Source organism: Balaenoptera ricei, chromosome 20 (genome assembly GCF_028023285.1).
Source record: "Balaenoptera ricei isolate mBalRic1 chromosome 20, mBalRic1.hap2, whole genome shotgun sequence".
NCBI classification, from domain to species: domain Eukaryota; kingdom Metazoa; phylum Chordata; class Mammalia; order Artiodactyla; family Balaenopteridae; genus Balaenoptera; species Balaenoptera ricei.
The window spans coordinates 17,703,433-17,722,844 of NC_082658.1; the positions used below are offsets into that span (position 1 = coordinate 17,703,433).

At 47.6% G+C, this 19,412-nt stretch overlaps 1 protein-coding gene across 1 annotated transcript; it reads right to left on the bottom strand.

The window, feature by feature from the left end:
• Nucleotides 1–8,683: 8,683 nt before the first annotated feature.
• Nucleotides 8,684–18,972, bottom strand: TBX21 (T-box transcription factor 21). The gene is made up of 6 exons (XM_059907972.1): nt 18,482–18,972; nt 11,162–11,316; nt 10,656–10,777; nt 9,896–10,054; nt 9,680–9,741; nt 8,684–9,444 (listed from the first exon to the last, which is right to left on the bottom strand). The coding sequence occupies exons 1-6, from the start codon at nt 18,970–18,972 to the stop codon at nt 8,826–8,828; spliced, it is 1,608 nt and encodes a 535-aa protein (XP_059763955.1). The 3' UTR covers nt 8,684–8,825.
• Nucleotides 18,973–19,412: the final 440 nt, after the last annotated feature.

Genomic DNA, 19,412 nt, shown 5'->3' on the forward strand with positions numbered 1-19,412 from the left:
GCCTTGTTCTTTTTTAAATTATTATTTTTATAGTGGTTTGTTCTCAAACATGAACAGTCAAGGATTACTAAATATTTGAGCAAAGTCTCCAGTATGAAAAAGAGTCTAAAATACACAAGCAGGAAAAAGGAACTTTGAAAAAACAGATATATTGCAAGAAGCAAAATAAAAACTCCCTCTTCCAATTAATATATTTAGAGATATGAGAAGATATTTCATCCATAAAAGAAGTACAGGGTGCTATAAAAACATTTGGAGGACAAGAAAGAGTTTGTAGAATTAAAAACAATTTAGGAGAAATTTTAGTCCATAACAGAATCAGATGATAAAGACTAGAAACTCTCTTAAAGGGACTTCCCTGGCGGTTAAGACTCCATGCTCCCAATGCAGGGGGCCTGGATTTGATTCCTGGTCAGGGAACTAGATCCCACATGCTGCAACTAAGAGCCTGCATGCTGCAACTAAAAGATACCACATGTTATAACTGAAAGATCCCATATGCTGCAACTAAGATCCGGCACAGCCAAATAAATAAATAAATAATTTTTAAAAAGAAAGAAACTCTTTTAAAATAATAAAAAGAAAAAGGATTAAAGTTAGGAAATAAAGTTAGAGAATCATCTTGGACATCTACCATATGATTAAAAGAAGTTGAGAACTGCTTAATTACAGATTCCGCCAAGAGATGGGAACTCAGTAACTAATTATGTACCTAGAGCTTCAAACGGGCATTGCAACCAGAGCTCAAAACACTTCCAATTATGCAGTAAGTAAGGGGTTAAAAGCCACGGGCCAAATACCAATTGCTTTTAATAAATTATGAGTTCAGAAGTAGAAAGAATTAGATTTGGGAGTTGGGCAGATCTGGATTTAACACTTGGCTATATCCTTCTGTTATTCCTTTAGGAAATGTGTATTGATCTCCTACTATGAACCAGGTACTGTTACGCATTGAAAATAGAAGCACGAATGAGAGAGTCAGTCTCTATCCTCGGAGAGCTTACAGTCCAATAGCTACATAAAATACTTATCTTTAAAAAGTTGCTAAACCTCTCTGCATCCAAATCCGTAAGATGGAAAAAAAAAGATGATTCCTAAATTTGAAAGTTGTAGGAAGGATTGAGTTGAATAACAAACAAAATGCCTAGGATATTGCATTTTAAAAAATGTTGCTTCTTTTTCCCTTATATACACCCACTGGTAACACTTCATCATTTGCTACCACACTCTACTACTGTCTTTAATTGAACATTCACCAAATGGGTCAGGGCTTTGAATAGAAACCCCAAAGCAAGTCCATTAGGAAACAGTAAGCGTTGTAGTTGGGAATATGGGGGTTGGCGTCAGAGAGGTCTTCATTAGAAACCAACTCTGCCACTTGCTGATTTGGGGCAAGTTATTTAACCTCTCTAAGCTTCACTTTCCTCCTCTGTAAAGTGGGGCTAAGAACCCTATCCTCATGGAGTTGTTGGGAGGTTAAATGAGAAAGACCAGAGTACATCACAAGTAGTAATAATAAAGGGCTATTTGGTGAAAAAAAAAAAAAAAAGAAGTTGAGAAATAAACAATGGATAAAAGGAAAACTTTCTAAGACTAAAGAACATAGTCTCTGAATTGGTAGGTCTCATTGAGTGCCCCAGAATAATAAATAGACAAAAAAAAAAAAAAGGCTTCCAACCAATGCATATAATCTAGAATGTTCAAAACACTGGGGATAAAGAGAGGATCCAAAAACGTAACACAAAGGATCATGAATCAAAATGGCATCAGACTTCTTAAGAGCAATACTGAAAACTAAAATACAATGGAAAAATACCTTGGAAATTTCAAGAGAAAGTTACTCCCAACTGAGGCTTTTATACCCAGTCAAGCCATCAATCAGATGTCCAAGTGAAATAAAGACATTTTCAGACATGTTGAAAACTTAGTTTTACCTTCTGTGCACCATAAAACTCCTTCAGAAAAAAAAAAAAAATGTCCTTCAGTAAAATAAGAGAATAAACAAAGAAACAGAAAGGTGTGATCCAGGAAACAGGAGATCCAACACAAGAGAGACATGAAAGTAATCCCCAGGCTGATGGTGAAGGAAAGATCCCAGGACAATGGCTAGGCAGCACATGCCACTCTTCCATCCAGAGAGGAAATAATTTCTCCTCCCCTTGTATTTGGTTTGGCCTTGACCAATAGAATGTAGTGGGAGTGATGCTGTCCCAGTCCCAGGCCTGGCCCTTAGCAGTCTGGAAGCTTCTGTCTCACTCTTTTGAAGCCCTTAGCCAAGAAATCAAACTTTAGTGCTGGAAAAAAAAGTCCAGCCACTACTTGGTGTTCCACATCTGTTGAATCAGAGGCAACATCTGTGGAAGAAAGTTTCCCCAAGTTAGTCTTATCGGACTTGTATGGGTTAAAAGTCAAACATGGCCTTACAGAGACTATCAAGTGTGCAAGAAGGCAAACCCACTATGAGTGAGGACCAGAAGAAACAACATGTTTAGACAATACCCCTACCACCACCCCCACAAAGACAGCAGATGTTGGACATGTCAAATACAAAATACAGCATGGTTACGTCTAGAATGTTTACAGAAACAAAGAATGCAAGTATAAGGGAAAACATACAATAAGAAATCATCGGGATTGTACAAATTGGAAAAAATAGAAATTATGAAAATGCAAAGCATAACCTTGAAATAAAACTTAATGGAGATATAAAATACTTATGAAAACTGTTTTGTAAACTGTGGAAAAAACCCTCAGTGGATGGGCTAATCAGTCAGCATATTCAATACAGTTGAGAGTAGAATTTAACTAAAAAATATATCCCAGGAATTTATCCAGAATGCAGCAAAGAAAGGCAAGGGGGAAAATATAATAGAGTTGTGAGACATGAATAATAATAGAATAACAATTCTTACATCCATCTGATTGGAGTCCCAAAGGGTGAAATTAAAGAGAATGGAAAGAAGCAATATTAAAAAAAATAATTAACTAATATTATAAATAACTATACTTCAATTAAAAAATTAAAAGATAATTGACTGAGAATTTTCAGAACTGATGAAAATCATGAATACACAGATCCAGGAAGCACAGAATATCCCAAAATGAGCAAGAAAATCAATTCATACCTTGTCACATCATAGTGAGTCTGTTGGACATCAAATATAAATAGAAGATCTGGAAAGCAGAAAGAAAAAGACAGATGACCTACGAAAGAATGGCAATTAGAGTAGCAGCAGATTTCACAAACAACAACGGAAGTCAGAAGACAGTGGAATAACTTCTATAAAATGATAAGAAAAAAATTACTAAGCATTTAGAATTGTCTTCTCAGCAAATCTTATTCATTAATGAGGGAAAAAACAATAATATTTATAAGAAACAACACATGCGGAGTTTACAAAGAGATCCTCTCCAAAAGAACATATAAAGGATTTAGTTCAAGAAGTAGGAAAATGGGGACTTCCCTGGTAGTCCAGTGGTTAAGAATCCACCTTCCAATGCAAGGACACAGGTTCGATCCCTGGTCAGGGAACTAAGATCCCACATGCCACAGGGCAACTAAGCCCGCTCGCTCTAGAGCCCGTGCACTGCAGCTAGAGAGAAGGCAGCGTGCCACAAAAGATTCCGCATGCTGCCACAAAAGATTCCGCATGCTGCAACTAAGACCCAATGCAGCCAAATAATAAAATAAAATAAAATACAAAATTTTAAAAAGAAGTAGGAAAATGATCCCAGAGAAAAGTAGAAATGCAAAAAGGAAAAGTGAACAAAACGAATAGTAACATAAAAGTAAGCCCAAACAAGTTCTGTCTCAGTAAAATAATACAGGAGTCCAATCTGTGGGATTAAAAAAAACCAAAAAACAGAGCTGAAATGTTCAAAATCAGTAAGTTGGGGAAAAGCAATAGTGAGTCAGTAGGGGTTACAGCAGAGCTAAAGTGATCTAAAATTGTTTTACTGACCAGAATGGAGGGCAAAATATTATTCAACATTACAACGTTGTTAGGTTAAATGTGCATATAAACTGTATAGAGATACCACTAAAATAAGAGAAATAGGTTACAGAAATACCAAACCAGCATAAGGGAGAAAGTGGAATAAATAGCGGAAAATCATCCCTCCAAAGGCAAGAAACTAGCACTTGAAGTTCTGGCCCGTACAATATGATAAGAAGAGGAAAGAAGAAATTAGATGGAATCTTAAAAAAAGGGTACAAATGAACTTATTTACAAAACAGAAGTAGAGTCACAGATGTAGAAAACAAACTTTTGGTTACCAGGGGATAAGGGTAGGAGAGGGATAAATTGGTAGATTGGGATTGACATATACATACTACTATATATAAAATCGATAACTAATAAGAACCTACTGCATAGCACAGGGAACTCTACTCAATACTCTGTAATGGCCTATATGGGAAAAGAATCTAAAAAAAGAGTAGATATATGTATATGTGTAACTGATTCACTTTGCTGTACACCTAAAACTAACACAACATTGTAAATCAACTATATTCCAATAAAAATTTTAAAAATAAAAAAAGAGGAAATTAGAAGCATAATGATTCAAAAGGAGGAAATAAAACTCTTGTTATTTGAAATAACCTGACTGGCCATAGAGAAAGTAATGAATTTATAGCAAACCACTGAAAAATAATAAGAGAGTTTAGCAAGGTGACTGGATCTTATGATCAGCATACAAAAATTAATTGTAATTCTATGTACTAGTAACAATTAGGAAATATATATTTTTAAAAGATACCTTTTATAGAGAAAAAAACTTAATACCTAAGACTAAATCTAACAAAAGATGTACAAGATCTATACCTAGAAATTATAAAACTTTACTGAGAGATCTTAAGGATGACCTAAATAAATGAAGAAATATTCCATGTTCATGCATAGAAAGATAATACAAAGATATATACATATATATTATAAATTCAAAACAACCAAAAACCAAATAATATAATAATGAGATATATAAAGTGTTAACACATAATTTTAAAAAGCAAGAAAAAGATAAACACAAAATTCAGGATACTAGTTATCCATAAGGAAAAGGCAGGAAATGGGATGGGGTAATGTTATTAATGTTTTAGTCCTTAAGTTGTGTGGTGGGTTAATAAGTGATCATTATATTTATAAATAAATAGAAAATATTTTAATAATCTTTTTTTTAAATAAATTTATTTATTTATTTTTGGCTCCACTGGGTCTTCGTTGCTGCACAAAGGCTTTCTCTAGTTGTGGCGAGTGGGGACTACTCTTCGCTGCAGTGCACGGGCTCCTCATTGTGGTGGCTTCTCTTGTTGCAGAGCACAGGCAACTCGCCTAGGCGAGTGGGCTTCAGTAGTTGTGGCATGCAGGCTCAGTAGTTGTAGTGCACTGGCTTAGTTGCTCTGTGGCATGTGGGATCTTCCCAGACCAGGGCTCAAACCCATGTCCCCTGCATTGGCAGGTGGATTCTTAACCACTGCGCCAACAGGGAAGTCCTTAAGAGTCTTAAAATGTGTTTTTAAATTTGTTAGTTTGCTGCTTAACACAGACATAACTACAACAAAAATGAAACTAAGACACTATCAACTAAAAAGGAGAAAATTTATCAGATGAATTCAAATAAAAACAAGTTAGTATATTAATACCAGACCGTATAATTTTAAGGTAAATGCATTACATTATCTAAAGACTCTGTGTATGTGTATTCATATATATTCAGTAAAATAAATAAATATATTACTTATTTATTCAGATATATATTTTTTTCAGGAAAGGTACATCTAATAGTGAAGAAATAATAATAAGGGATCTTTGTGAGTCAAATAACAAAGCATCAAAACATCTGCAGCCAGACCTCTGGAAAAAGAAGAGTATGACTCAATCACAACTCCCTTCACTTCATGTCTAATGTACTGAACCAAAATCATTTAAAAATAGTGAGGGAGAAGAGTATTGTAAGGGGCTTCCCTGGTGGTGCAGTGGTTAAGAATCCGCCTGCCAATGCAGGGGACATGGGTTCGAGCCCTGGTCCGGGAAGACCCCACATGCCGTGGAGCAACTAAGCCTGTGTGCCACAGCTACTGAGCCTGCACTCTAGAGCCCGCGAGCCACAACTGCTGAGCCCGTGTGCCACAACTACTGAAGCCCGAGTGCCTAGAGCCTGTGCTCTGCAACAAGAGAAGCCGTGACAATGAGAAGCCTGTGCACCTCAACAAAGAGTAGCCCCTGCTCGCCGCAACTAGAGAAAGCCCGCGCGCAGCAACAAAGACCCAACACAGCCAAAAATAAATAAATTAATTAAAAAAAAATTTTTTTAAAAAGAAGAGTATTGTAATTACTCACAACAGTTCCCAAGAAAGGAAATAGGCTCAGTTTAATATCATTAACTCCAAAGAGTGACAGCCAAGGGGTGGGGCATGGCGAGGATTAATCTGCATTCACGGAGTGCAATATGGCTGAACTCCTCATGTCATTTTAAAAAGATGAGCTTCCGGGCTTCCCTGGTGGCGCAGTGGTTGAGAGTCTGCCTGCCAATGCAGGGGACACGGGTTCGAGCCCTGGTCTGGGAAGATCCCACATGCCACGGAGCAACTAGGCCTGTGAGCCACAATTACTGAGCCTGCGCATCTGGAGCTTGTGCTCCACAACAAGAGAGGCCGTGATAGTGAGAGGCCGGCGCACTGCGATGAAGAGTGGTCCCCACTTGCCATAACTGGAGAGAGCCCTCGCACAGAAACGAAGACCCAACACAGCCATAAATAAATAAATAAATAAATAAATGGATTATCACGTTTAAAAAAAAAAAAAAAAAGATGAGCTTCCAAATCCAAAGAGGATGGAACCAAATACGTATGTCTCCTTATCTTTTCCTTCTTCTGACTAGATGGTGATGAAAATTACCTCTGGGCAGAGACCAGTAAAAGAGGGAATGTGAACTGTGAGACATTAGTGAAGTTTTCCAGGCTCCAAAAAGAATTGGGAGAACACCTATACAGCCTATAATGATGTTCCCACATTAGAATGGGGTATACTCTGGACTGGGATGAGGCAAACATAGTAACTCCAACCTCTTAATGTTTCTCATAAGCTCCTTTTTTAACCTTAGAGTGCTCTTTTAGGAAATATCTCTTATCATGAAGGAAGATTTGACTTCGGCAATTGTCCTCATTCACTTGAGATTCTTGCGGGTTTTGATGGTTTGGTGGGTTATTATTATTATTATTACTATTATTATTATTATTATTAACTTCTGTTAATGAAAATTCAATAGATTTCATTAAGAAAAAGCATTTTCAGTATGATTCCAATATTATAAAAGTGTTTCTGTCTCTCCAATCTATCTAATGTTAATGATAATTATTGATGGGTGGTAAGATTTAGGATAATTTATTGTTGTCTTTATAGTTTTCTGCATTGCTTCAGTTCTTTAAAAGAAGCATGTATCATTTTACAAATGCAATTCAGTATGTGTATAAGGAGAGAGAGAAACGGCTAGAGAATGATAATAATGACAATGATGATAGTTTACACTCTGAGTGCTTACTGTTTATCTGGCACTGTTCTAAACCCTTTACATGTACTAGGGTAAATCATATGAAATTGCCAATATTTGGCTGTTTTTGACCTACAAAAACAGCAATTTCATGTGGTCCTATTTACATTTACTCCTTTAATCCTTGAACAACCCTAAGATGAAGATGGAGGATCCAAAGCTGCTAGAAATGCAAAGAGAAATCAAGTGCCATCCTTCTCCTCAGACCCACCCGCCCCGACCCAGCCCCCATCCTCTGGCCTTGCCCTCACACCCTGCTCTACAGGTCAGGGTATCCCAAGACACCTTAAGAAGCGGCATCAGCCATTAACCTGAGCACTAAAGGCAGGACACATAGCATTGCTCTAACTCAGTTTATCCCCTGAATGAAGTCACCTCTGGTTTCTAGGAGGTACATGGTCTTCGGAACTTCAAGTTCTGTTCTAGAGCAGAGAGAACAGCTTTGGTGCACTTGCAGTTCCCGGTAGAGTCCCCGCCCGTGTCCCCTACCCAGGCATTAAAGTAGGACACACTTGACAGTTTCGTGTTTATTTTCAGAAAGTGATGAAGACAAAAGCAATATATCCGGACACCACTCTCTGTACAATAAATAGCCTCCCCCGTTCCCAAAAAAGAAAAAAGAAAAATGCACCCTCACACACCACCCCGCCAAGACCTTGCTTCTTGAATCGTGCACAATTCCCCCCCCTTCCCAGCCCCTTCCTTGGGACCCCACTGCCTCTAAGAGGGTGCGGCCCAAGCCAGCTGCCCAAAGTCATTGGGTCCTCTCCCCTGACTGTGGCTGGCTGGCTGTTATAAAATTCATGTGTCTTTATTTCCACATCAGGGATTAACACACACACACAAATGTTGAAAGTTACTCTGTAGAGGAAGAGATCTGAGTCTCCAGTCTGGCTGTCCCACCTGATCCTGACCCCCCCCCCACTCCCACCCCTACACCCCGCAGAAGGGAGGAAGCTCCTTTGTGTCCCAGACCTTCCACTGTCTGTTTTCTGTTCTCCAGCTGGGAACCCACAGCCAGAAGCAGCACCAGGTAAATGACTGTAGTTGGGACAGAGGAAGGGGCAGAGAACACTCCTCGCAGGTTTCACTGTGGGCCAGGAGGCAGCAAGTGAACCCCAGAATCCTTCTTGGCCCCCCTCTTCCTCAACCAACTACAGAAGGAGATGGGACAGAGGGAGCTGGGGACGGCTCAGTCCTGGGTCTGTGGTCTACGTTAGTTGGTGTCACCAACCCAATGACACTCTTTCTGTTCCTTTCACCATGTCATCTGCTCAATTGGGAAAATAGTTATAAAACTGGCCTTCGGTTTCCTTATCAAAAGGAGAAGGGGCCCCCGCAGGGGAGGAGCTGTCGCCACTGGAAGGGTAGGGGGACACACGCCTCCTCTTAGAGTCTCCTTCACCCAGTCCTGAGTCGCTGGACTCTGGCCGGATGGGGGTGATCTCAGTCCACAAGGAGGGGGAGCCCTGGTCTTCCGGCCCCCGCCCCTCTGAGGCTCCAGGGCCAGGTTCCATGGGCAGAGTTCGCATGGAGCGGAACCAGCTGGTTGGGCCCATCTTGGGAGGGTACTGGGGGGTCACAGGCCAGCCAGCTCCAGGCGCCAGGACCTCCTGGCTTCGGTAGTAGGACATAGTGGACCCAGGGGCGGAGGGCAGGAATGAAGGCTTCATGCTGACAGCTCGAAACTCGGCCTCGTAGCTGTGGTCCCGAGGGGCCCCCAGCCAGTAAGGCTGGGGAACCACATCCTTGGCCTGGCTGGGAAGGTTGGGGTAGAAACAGCTGGGAACGGGATACTGGTTGGGGAGCAGAGGAGAGTAGTGGTCTCCCCCAAGCAATTGACAGTTGGGTCCAGGCGGGGAGAGGACGCTGGTGTCAACAGATGCGTACATGCTAAAAAAAAACAGGAAGCAAAAGACAGGGGTCATGACCAGAACTGGTCACTTAGGAGCCTGCCTGTCTCACGTCCCTCCCCAGACCCTCCTTCCTGACTTGCCCGCCGCCCTCCAGTACCCAGCCCACACTTCCCCACCGCAGAGGCAGAGAGGGGACATGCTGAGCACTTGTCTGGTCTCAGAGGGACAAGAGGAGGCCTCTGCAAACATGAGATGAACCCAGTGGCACTTACGACTCAAAGTTCTCCCGGAATCCTTTGGCAAAAGGGTTATTATCAATTTTCAGCTGAGTAATCTAGAGAGAAGTGAAACAGAGTCACCTGAGTCCTGAGTCTGAGGCTGGGGAACTTCCAAAATCGCTCCCAGGAAGACTGGGGGCTCCACTCTCCCCGTCGTTGTCCCCCCACCCTGCCACAGGCTCAGCCCACCCTCGCCCAGGGAGCCCTCACCTCGGCGTTCTGGTAGGCGGTCACGGCAACGAACTGGGTTTCTTGGAAAGTAAAGATGTGCGTGTTGGAAGCGTTGCAGGCCGCCTCTGGCTCTCCATCACTGACCTCGACAATGTGTAGCCGGGGCTGGTACTTATGGAGGGACTGGAGCACGATCATCTGAGAGAGGGTAGGACGGCTGTGAGGGTGGGAGGAGGGAGTTCAAAGGAACCCTCTCCCAGCCCCACCTATGGCCAGCCCTACGGCCAAGCTAGAAAGGACCCTGAGGTCATCATGCCCATTCCTCTGCCCCGCCACCACATAACTTCTCCCAGGCTTCCAACCCCAGTCCCTAGCCTCTTCAGGGCACCAGTTCTATTCTCTTGCCCCTTTACCTATCCCCAGATGTCCATTGTGACCAAGGGATTAGCACAAACAGGGCTTTTCAGGGATAAGGGCACTTTTAATAGAATTGCTCAACTCAAAGAAACTTTGCATCCATTCCCTGGGACCACCGGTACCAACTCTATACCCAATATGGTACACGAGTGATGGTAGCCCAGGATTCAGTGAAGAAACCCCCTGGCTGGTTTGGTCCGTGTTGGCCCGAATGTGACGCCTGTCTGCCCTGAGATTCAGCTTCCTCCCAAGGTGGGTGGAAAAGAACCAGAGTCAGAGAGGGAGAAAAGTCGCTCTTACAGAACAGAAGCAGCCTGCAGGACCCGCTGCGACCTCGGGGACAGGGAGGGGTGCGGGGCTATCCCATGGGGAGGAGTCCCACCTGGGTCACGTTGTTGGAGGCCCCTTTGTTGTTCGTGAGCTTTAGTTTCCCAAATGAAACTTCCTGGCGCATCCAGTGGGCTCCAGTGTTGGGAGAATCTGGGTGGACGTACAGGCGGTTCCCTGTGGACAGTTAATCTCTTTGGCATGCAGCCCCTGGGACCAGACCCCTGGTGATGTGGGGCTTCTTTGCCTGTTCTGAGGGGGATGGCAAGAAGGATGCAGGGGGAGGACAGACGGGGCAGGACAGGGGGAGGTGTGGGCAGAGGACTGAGCCGAAGACAGGCTAGAGCAAAGTAGAAGAGATGACAAACGGAACGGAAGTGAGAAGTGGGAGGGGATGGGGTGGGGTGGAGTGGGGTGGGGTGGGATGGGATGGGAGGGATGGAACAGAGAATGAAATCCTAGGAGTCAGGGCCAGGGGCTTGGGGGTTCCTCTTGGATCCACCAGGGGGCGCCCAGTATTAGATAAAAAGCATGCCCCCCAGTTCCCAAGGAGGCGCGTACCTGGCATGTTGCCCTCAGCCTTTCCACACTGCACCCACTTGCCGCTCTGATACCGCCAGTGATGCTGGTCCGCCAAGACCACGTCCACAAATATCCGGTAATGGCTGGTGGGCTCCAGCCCAGCCACAGTAAATGACAGGAATGGGAACATCCGCCTGGGGAGAACAGGGAGACCCATCAATATCCAACAGCCCCCAATCCCCCGGACAGCCGTGCCCTGTGCAAAGGCTGTCCGTCGCTGGTGTGCTGGAGCTGGCTCCCACCCCTCACCAGAGCCAGCTGGAGAAGTCCAGGAAGTCTGCCAGCCAGTTGTTAAACAGCCACGATTAAAAATTAAATCACATAAATTTACAATTAAATGTATTACATTACAAGCCACTGTAATAAATACTCAAAAAAATCACTTCTCAATTTTTTTTACTACGGTTTACTATTATCTCTGCTCTTGAGATTGTTTACATCTATTGTACCTGTCCGGTGGAGATACCAGATTATGTGCACTACCACACGTCTCTTCCCAACTCCGCATTCAGTGATATCACGTGGGCAGCTTACGAGCAGCCATTATAGGGGTATTTACCACGGAAATCAGCAAACACTATGAATCGGGGCTTTTAAAAATGTTTTTCTTTCAGAGGGTCAGTTGCTAGACATTAGCTGCACACCCCTGTCCCTAGCCTTCGCTTGCTCCCTAGAGGCGGAGCAAAGCCACAAGCCAGCCCCACACAGGCAGTTCCTAGTAGGTCCTCATCTCTCAGTTCCCTGAACCCTGGTCTGGCCTCAGTCTGTCATCCACCCTCTCCATCGTGGCTCTCACGGTGCTAACATGCGCTTAGCCCCAGAGCACCCATCCACAGGCTCTCCCTGCCCCATCCTCCTGGGCCTGATGTCTGTAGCACAGCCTGCTCCAGGGTCTTCAGAGAAGTAACTGAAGTCCTAGCTGGAGATTCCCATCCACCTGGAAGAGGGACTCTATTGAGCACAGCCCCCATGTTCAAAGTCCTGGTTCCCAGGAAAAGTGGAGGAAGTTGGATTTGGGAAGTTGTGCTGTTGTGCTGAGCAACAGATTCACAGGAAGAAGCACTACCATAACACAACCATCTCCGCCACCTCCACCATCACCACCCCATCACCACCACCACTACAACCAACGCCTCCACCATCACTACCCCCTCACCACCACCACAACCACCACCAGCCCATCACCACCACCACTGCAACCAACACCTCCACCATCACTACCCCCTCACCACCACTACAACCACCACCACCCCATCACCACCATCGCTACAAGCACCACCTCCACCATCACTACCCCCACCACCACCACTACAACCACCACCAGCCCATCACCACCATCACTACAACCAACACCTCCACCATCACTACCCCCACCACCACCACCACTACAACCACCACCAACCCATCACCACCACCACTACAACCAACACCTCCACCATCACTACAACCAACACCTCCATGATCACTACAACCAACACCTCCACCATCACCACCACCACTACAACCAACACTTCCACCATCACCACCACCACCACTACAACCAACACCTCTACCATCACTACCCCCTCACCACCACTACAACCACCACCACCCCATCACCACCATCACTACAACCAACACCTCCACCATCACTACCCCCACCACCACCACCACTACAACCACCACCAGCCCATCACCACCACTACAACCACCACCACCCCATCACCACCATCACTACAACCAGCACATCTATGGCTTAGTCTTTCTCTTCTAACCCAAGCAGGAAGAGCAGAGTTTTTAAGCTGGAAGAGTCACACCCTCATGAGAATTACTTTTCATTCCCACACACTTCTCCCCTCCCCTACAAGAAGCCCTGCAGGTTGGGAAGAAAGGCACTGGTTCATGAGTGAGGAAACCTGGGAGAGGGAGAGTTCTAGGGGCCTAGGAGCACTTTTGGGTGGATTCTAGTCCCCAGAGGGTCCCAGATCAACATCGCTAATAACCTTGGAAAGATCTCCTGGGGACTTCCCTGGTGGCGCAGTGGTTAAGAATCCGCCTGCCAATGCAGGGGACACGGGTTCGAGCCCTGGTCTGGGAAGATCCCACATGCCGCGGAGCAACTAAGCCCGTGCGCCACAGCTACTGAGCCCACGAGCCACAACTACTGAAGCCCACGCGCCTAGAGCCCATGCTCCGCAACAAGAGAAGCCACCGCAATGAGAAGCCCGTGCACCGCAACGAAGAGAAGCCCCCGCTCGCCGCAACTAGAGAAAGCCCACGCGCAGCAACGAAGACCCAACGCAGCCAAAAATAAATAAATAAATTTATTTAAAAAAAAAAAAAAAAAAAGATCTCCCGGGGAGGGTACTGTCACATTCCTGTCTTCCCCAGACTCTCCTGGGCTGAGAAAAAGAGACTTAGTGGTCCTATGGCCTTGGATAAGTTAATTCCCAAGCCAAACCTCACTTTCTCCACCCGTAAATGGAGATAATAACTCCTGTCCATCTTTCCTCTGAGAGCTGTTAAGGAGTTTGAAGGATGTGAAACTCAGCTCACCGTCTCTCCCATCCCGCCCCCATCCTATCTTCTCCCAGGCCCAGAACTATCAAAGCCCTCTGGCCTGGCTGAAGAACCGCAAGCAAGAGTCCAGGGTTACGGTCTGAGGCCCTCGGTCCCAGGAGCTCGGTATGCCAGTCAACTGGAGAAATCAAAGGTTAGGGATGAGACTTTGAGCGATCGAGGGTGGGGGAATATTTTCAACCCATTTCTACCACCAGCTCATTCTACAACAGTGGTCAGGTCATTCATGTTGCCTATACTGTAACCAGTTCCTATCTAAACATGTAGTAATAGAGAGAAGGAACATATTCATTCAAGTGCCACTACTTATGCAGCAGCCAGTTCACTGAACCAGTCCTTTGAGATATAAAATGTTATTTCCAATTTATACTTGAAGAAAATGACGCTCAGAGAGGTTTGGTGATGGCTCCACGTTGGGAGAGCAGAAATGGGGTCTCCTGATGGCAGATCGCATGCTATCGTCTCCCTCACCCCATCCTGCTTATCACTGGTAGAGTGAAAGGCAGGAGACACAGGAAGACTGTGGGGAAGAGGGAGAGGAGAAGGGAGGTCTCAACTTCACCCTAAAAGTCTAGAATCACCACCAGCTGGGATCCCAAAATAGCCTCTGATTTACACGACACTTTGCTGGGAAGGAACCAGGAGTGAAGATGGGTCTGGTGCCAAACTGAGCCCCTAGGAAAGACCGCTCACTACTCACTCAGCCCTCAGGGGACAGGGTCCAAGACCCCAAGTTCCTCTGCTGCTTCTAAGGACCATCCAGTTTGAAATGATTCACAAAGTCATCATATCCCATCCCCATCCTGTACACCTCTGACAATGCTCCAATTCACCATCGTTAAGTACAAATTAAAAGATGGTTTTTATCAGTCATGTTGGCAAAATGTTTCAAAATTGACAATATCTAATGCTGATGAACCTGTGGGATAATGGGTCCTCTCAGCCACTGTTGGTGGGGGTGTAAATCGGTACCACCTTTGAGGAGGGTATTCTGGCAATGCCTTGTACCGATCCAAATGCAAAAAGCGCTCGGGCATCAAGGGATCGCCTCTTCCCACCAACCTCGGACCCACTGAATAGAAATCAGACAGCCACCAGCAAACGGCGGAAGAGAAAGCAAAGCCGTTTTCACCTACTCCAAAAGAAATAAAGCCAGTCAGCCCAAATTAAAGCAGGCTTAAAGCTAAAAAAAAAAAAAAAAAAAAAAAATGTAAAGATCTAAAAAGTTCTCGGAGTTGGAATGTAGAGAAGAGAAAACCAAAAGGGCTGAGGATGGTACGGGACTGAAATTGTTTTATCAAGCCCTAACTTCGCACACACATACACAAATGCAAACTGAGCTGCTTAACAAGAGTTATCTTAATTATAATAATCAACTAATTACACCCAGAAAAGTGGGGATTGCCGGCAATTGCTGCACACCCACACACCCACACACGAGACAGCCGCCTCTCTCTTTCTCTACTGAGAACGTCTACCGTCGACTATCACACACCGGCCGACTTGGGCGCAGCACACAGACTGCCTCCCAAAAACAACACGAGGCCGGGCAACATGAGTGGGCCTATCAGGCCGTGAACCTCCACAAACACGCAAACTTGAACTCTCAGCCTTCCAGCTGGCCAGTCCATCTTCTTGTCCTCCGTTTCCCCTCCCAGCCCCATCTGAGCTGCCTGGATCAGTCTCTGGACCCTGGAATCACCCCCTGCTCCCCACCACATTCCTGCCCATGGAGGAGAGCATTACTGTGTGCACACTGAGGAATGGGTCTAGGGTGGGTGGGAGAGGAAGGATCTGGGAGGGAGTGAGTCAGCCCAAGGCGAAAGGCTACGGGGCTGTGGGTGGGCCTGGGCTGGAAGGATTTTTCAAAAAGGAAGAAAGCCGTGGGTGATGTGGTGGTGACTGGTGGGTCACTGGAAACCATGGAAGGACAGGCCAGCCCACCAAAGCAGGAGGACAGAAAGGGAGCTGTTCTCTGAGCCCAAGACTTCCTTTTCAGAAGCCAGTAGCAGAAGGAAATGGCCGCCGACTTCCCAGATCACTGGAGCCCAAGCTCACAGTCAGAGGTGCTGAATTGGGGGTGGTGTGTCCTCTGTCCTCTCCACCCCACCATGGGGCCCCCAAGGCCTGATCCAAGAGGAGGCCTCAGAGGAAGTTGTGAGGGGCCACTGCCTGCTTCCAGCGGCCCCACAGCCCGCAGTGTCCGAAGCAGTCGTTAGGATGGATTGAAAGTGTGAGGCTTGTAAAACACACGCGTGTGCACATACAAGAAACAATCAGGGAAATTTGATATTTAAGAGTTTCTTTTCAGGTTTGCTAATGGCATTGTGTTTATTTTTAAAAAGCCATTTTTAGAGGTGCACGGAGAACTACTTAAGGATAAAGTAATACAGTGTCTAGGATTTACTTACTAATTACTTACACTATCACTAATATAGTTTCAGACCAGAAGTTAAGTGAGCGAGGATAAAGCAGAAACAAGATTGGACCAGTATTGACACCTGTTGAAGCTGGATAATGGGTAGATGGAGATCCGTTACATGTTTCTCTTCACTTTTGTATATATTGGAATTTTTCATAATTAAGGAAATTAAGTGTGTGGATCTAAAAGAGAGACAACAAAACTTGTCCAGAGAAGATTATTCAGCAGGAAAATAAAGGAAAGAAGGAGGCTGTAGGTGTAAAGGAGGCAACCAGTACAGAAAGACGCGTCCACCTAAGACCCCCAGCTAGCCCTGCACCCCCAGAGCCCTGAGGTTCTGCTGAAGCTCTGTCTACCTCATCCCTCAAGACTGGAGGGGCTGGGGCCTGGCTGCAAGGCTGTGGGGAGACCCCCCCCACCAGGCCCCAGGGTGGGAAGGCTTCCTGACCACTCAACAGAGTTCAGGCCTGAGCCTGAGTTCAGGTCTGCCGTGTAACCCAGTGTAAGCCACTAGCTCCCCTGGGCCTCAGTGCCCTCAGCTGTAAATGGGGAGGCCGCTTGGCCTACCTAGCACACAGTGAAATAATGGAAGTGAAAGCACTCTGAATGCATCAAGGCCTTCGGACAGTGTGGGTGGCTGTTTTTACTCCTGGTCGTGGGGGACCAGAGAAAGAAACCCAGGCACATAACATCTGCATGCTGGTGCCAGTTCTCCCAGCGATGAATGTGCTGTGTAACCTCATAAAAGTCTCTTACTGTCTCTGGGTCCATTTGCCTCTCTGTCCAGGGAGAAGGTGGGACAGGATTTTCTGGGTCCCCTCCAATTCAGACATGATAGCCTAGAAGCCTAGGCTATGCCTGGGTGCACCCAGACAGGGGGTAGGGCTGGGGGAGCAGAGAGGAATTATCAGAAGGCCTAGAAGATGAAGGCCGTGCCGTGAAAGAAAATGCCAACTTTCCCGGGTTCATCCCTGAGAAAGAGGAACAGTTCAGCAACTTGAAGCCAATTGTGGTTGGTGGACAGGTCCCTCAATCCCAAGCCACCCCATAGAAATCATCCGTCAGGAGGGATGAATGTTCCAGCAATGCCCAGATTGAATGCCAACCCTCAGGCCCAGCATGGCCTCTCCCTTCTCGCTCCCCAAGCCCAACCCTCGGTATCTGCTCTTCAACACCTCCCAGGTCCACTGATGACATAGCGCCTCCACACAGAGGCCCTCGCTGGTCCCCTGCCCACACGGGCCCCACCGGGAAGGGTGGGTGCACACTCCCACACCAGACACAGGCAGGGCCCACTCAGAGTGTTGCTTACTAAACAAATACCACACAAGTTGCAAGTTTCTCTTTCTTTCCCCCTTGTAGGAGACTCTCTCCGGAAGCAGCACCCTTGGCCCCAAACCCTACCCCACATGCACGGAGCTCAGGGGACCCTGAACCATGGAACCATGGGTTCCCTAGGATGGACTGGTGAGTATCTGGATAAGGGTGGGGCAGGCTTTCAGGGACAAGCCTTGAAGGGTACAGAGTGTGGGAATGGCTGCCAGCTGGGACCCATGGGTTAGCTTCACCTGCTCAGGCCCATGGACATCTGTGCCCTCGGGGAGGGGACTGTGTCTGGAAGGAATCTATGCCCCCTCCCACTTTACGACCTCCCCCCTCCCAACACATGCGCACACCAGACATACGATCTCAAAGTACTACCGGAAAGGAAACTTGGCGACCACTTCTCCATGTCACCAAATCCCAGTTTTACCACACCACCCCCCAACCCCAGAGCTGACCTGTACACAACAGCAGTAAGGGGGCTGGGAGAGGTGGGCACAAGGGGCCCCGGAGATGAGGGCTGGATTGCTGTCCACCCCACTGTAAGACCCTGCCCTCCGCTCCGTTTCCCCACACATAGGGGCTAAGAGGCGCCCTGCTCTGTCAAACCCAAAGCACACACTCCCCCTGCGCCCTCCGCGCCCCCCTCCAGGCAGAGACCGCACCCCAATGCTGGGTGAAACCATAGGCACCATCCCTCTAAACCAGGACGACGGCTCACTGCGCCCCTCTCCTCCATCTCCCTTTTGAGTTGTGCCTGTTGGTCCTGAGAGTAAACAAGCCCCAGAACTTTCCTGTCCGAAACTCAACTCCTCTTTCCCCCCAAAGCCTGAGCCAAAGCTGTGAGAGACACAGAGACACTAGCAAAGTCTAGACAGAAAAAAAAAAGAAAAGAAAAGAAAAGAAAAAAGAAAAAGAAAAGCGCGTCCCTGTCCGGGTCGGCGGGACCGAGGAGGCTCCCACAGCTCGGCGCTCCCGGCGCGCGCCTCACTTACCGTCCCTGCTTGGTGATGATCATCTCCGTCTGGTGCTGATTAAACTTGGACCACAACAGGTGGTTGTTGAGCGCGACTCTCAGCTTCCCGGATACCTCCAGCCCCGCCGGCAGCGCACAGTCCTCGCGCGGCCCCGGGTAGAGTGTGGCGCGCGGGTCCGGGGCGGTGTAGGCGTCCCCCAGCTGGTAGCCCTCGGCGCCCGGCGTCGGCGGGAAGGGCTCGCCCGCCCCGGGGAAGCCGGTGGCCTGGGGTCGGGGCGGGTAGGCGTAGGCTCCGAGGAAGCGGCCCGGCGGGGCAGGCACCAGGGCGCCCCCGGCGTAGGGCGCCCCAGGGCTGGCGCCCACGCGACGGTCGGCCGCGTCCTGCGCTCCCGGCTCCGGGTAGAAGTAGCGGTTGTGCGAGTCGGCGCCTGGCGCCCGGCCCTCGTCGCTCGCTGGCATCGGGTCGGTGCCCGTCAGCATGTCTCGGCAGCCTGGCTCCAAGATGCCCATCCGGGGCGGGCTGGTACCTTCCCGCGGCCGTCGAGGACCGGCCCTTCTCCGCGCGGGGGCGGGCGCGGGGGGTCGGCTGGGCGGAGGCTGGAGGGGGCGGGGCGGGGGGCGGGGGCCCCACCGGAGCCCGGGCTCGGACGCCTGGGTCCTGCGCCCGCGTTTGGCGGGCGCGCGGCAGCTCCCGGGCTCCGTCTTCAGCGGGTCGCTGTCACTAGCGTCGCGGCGCCTTTGCTGTGGCTTTATGAAGCTCTCTGGGCCTCCCCCCTCCACCCCCCACCTCGGCCCCGCCCCGCCTCACCCCGCCCCTCGTGGCTAATACTCGGCAAATTCTACGCGCTTGGTGAGGACTGCAGGGCCCCCACCGTGTAGACCAGCGAGTCCCCGCGCGCTTTGTAGTTCGCATACTTTGCCTTCTGGGAGAGTCAACCCCTCCACCTGAA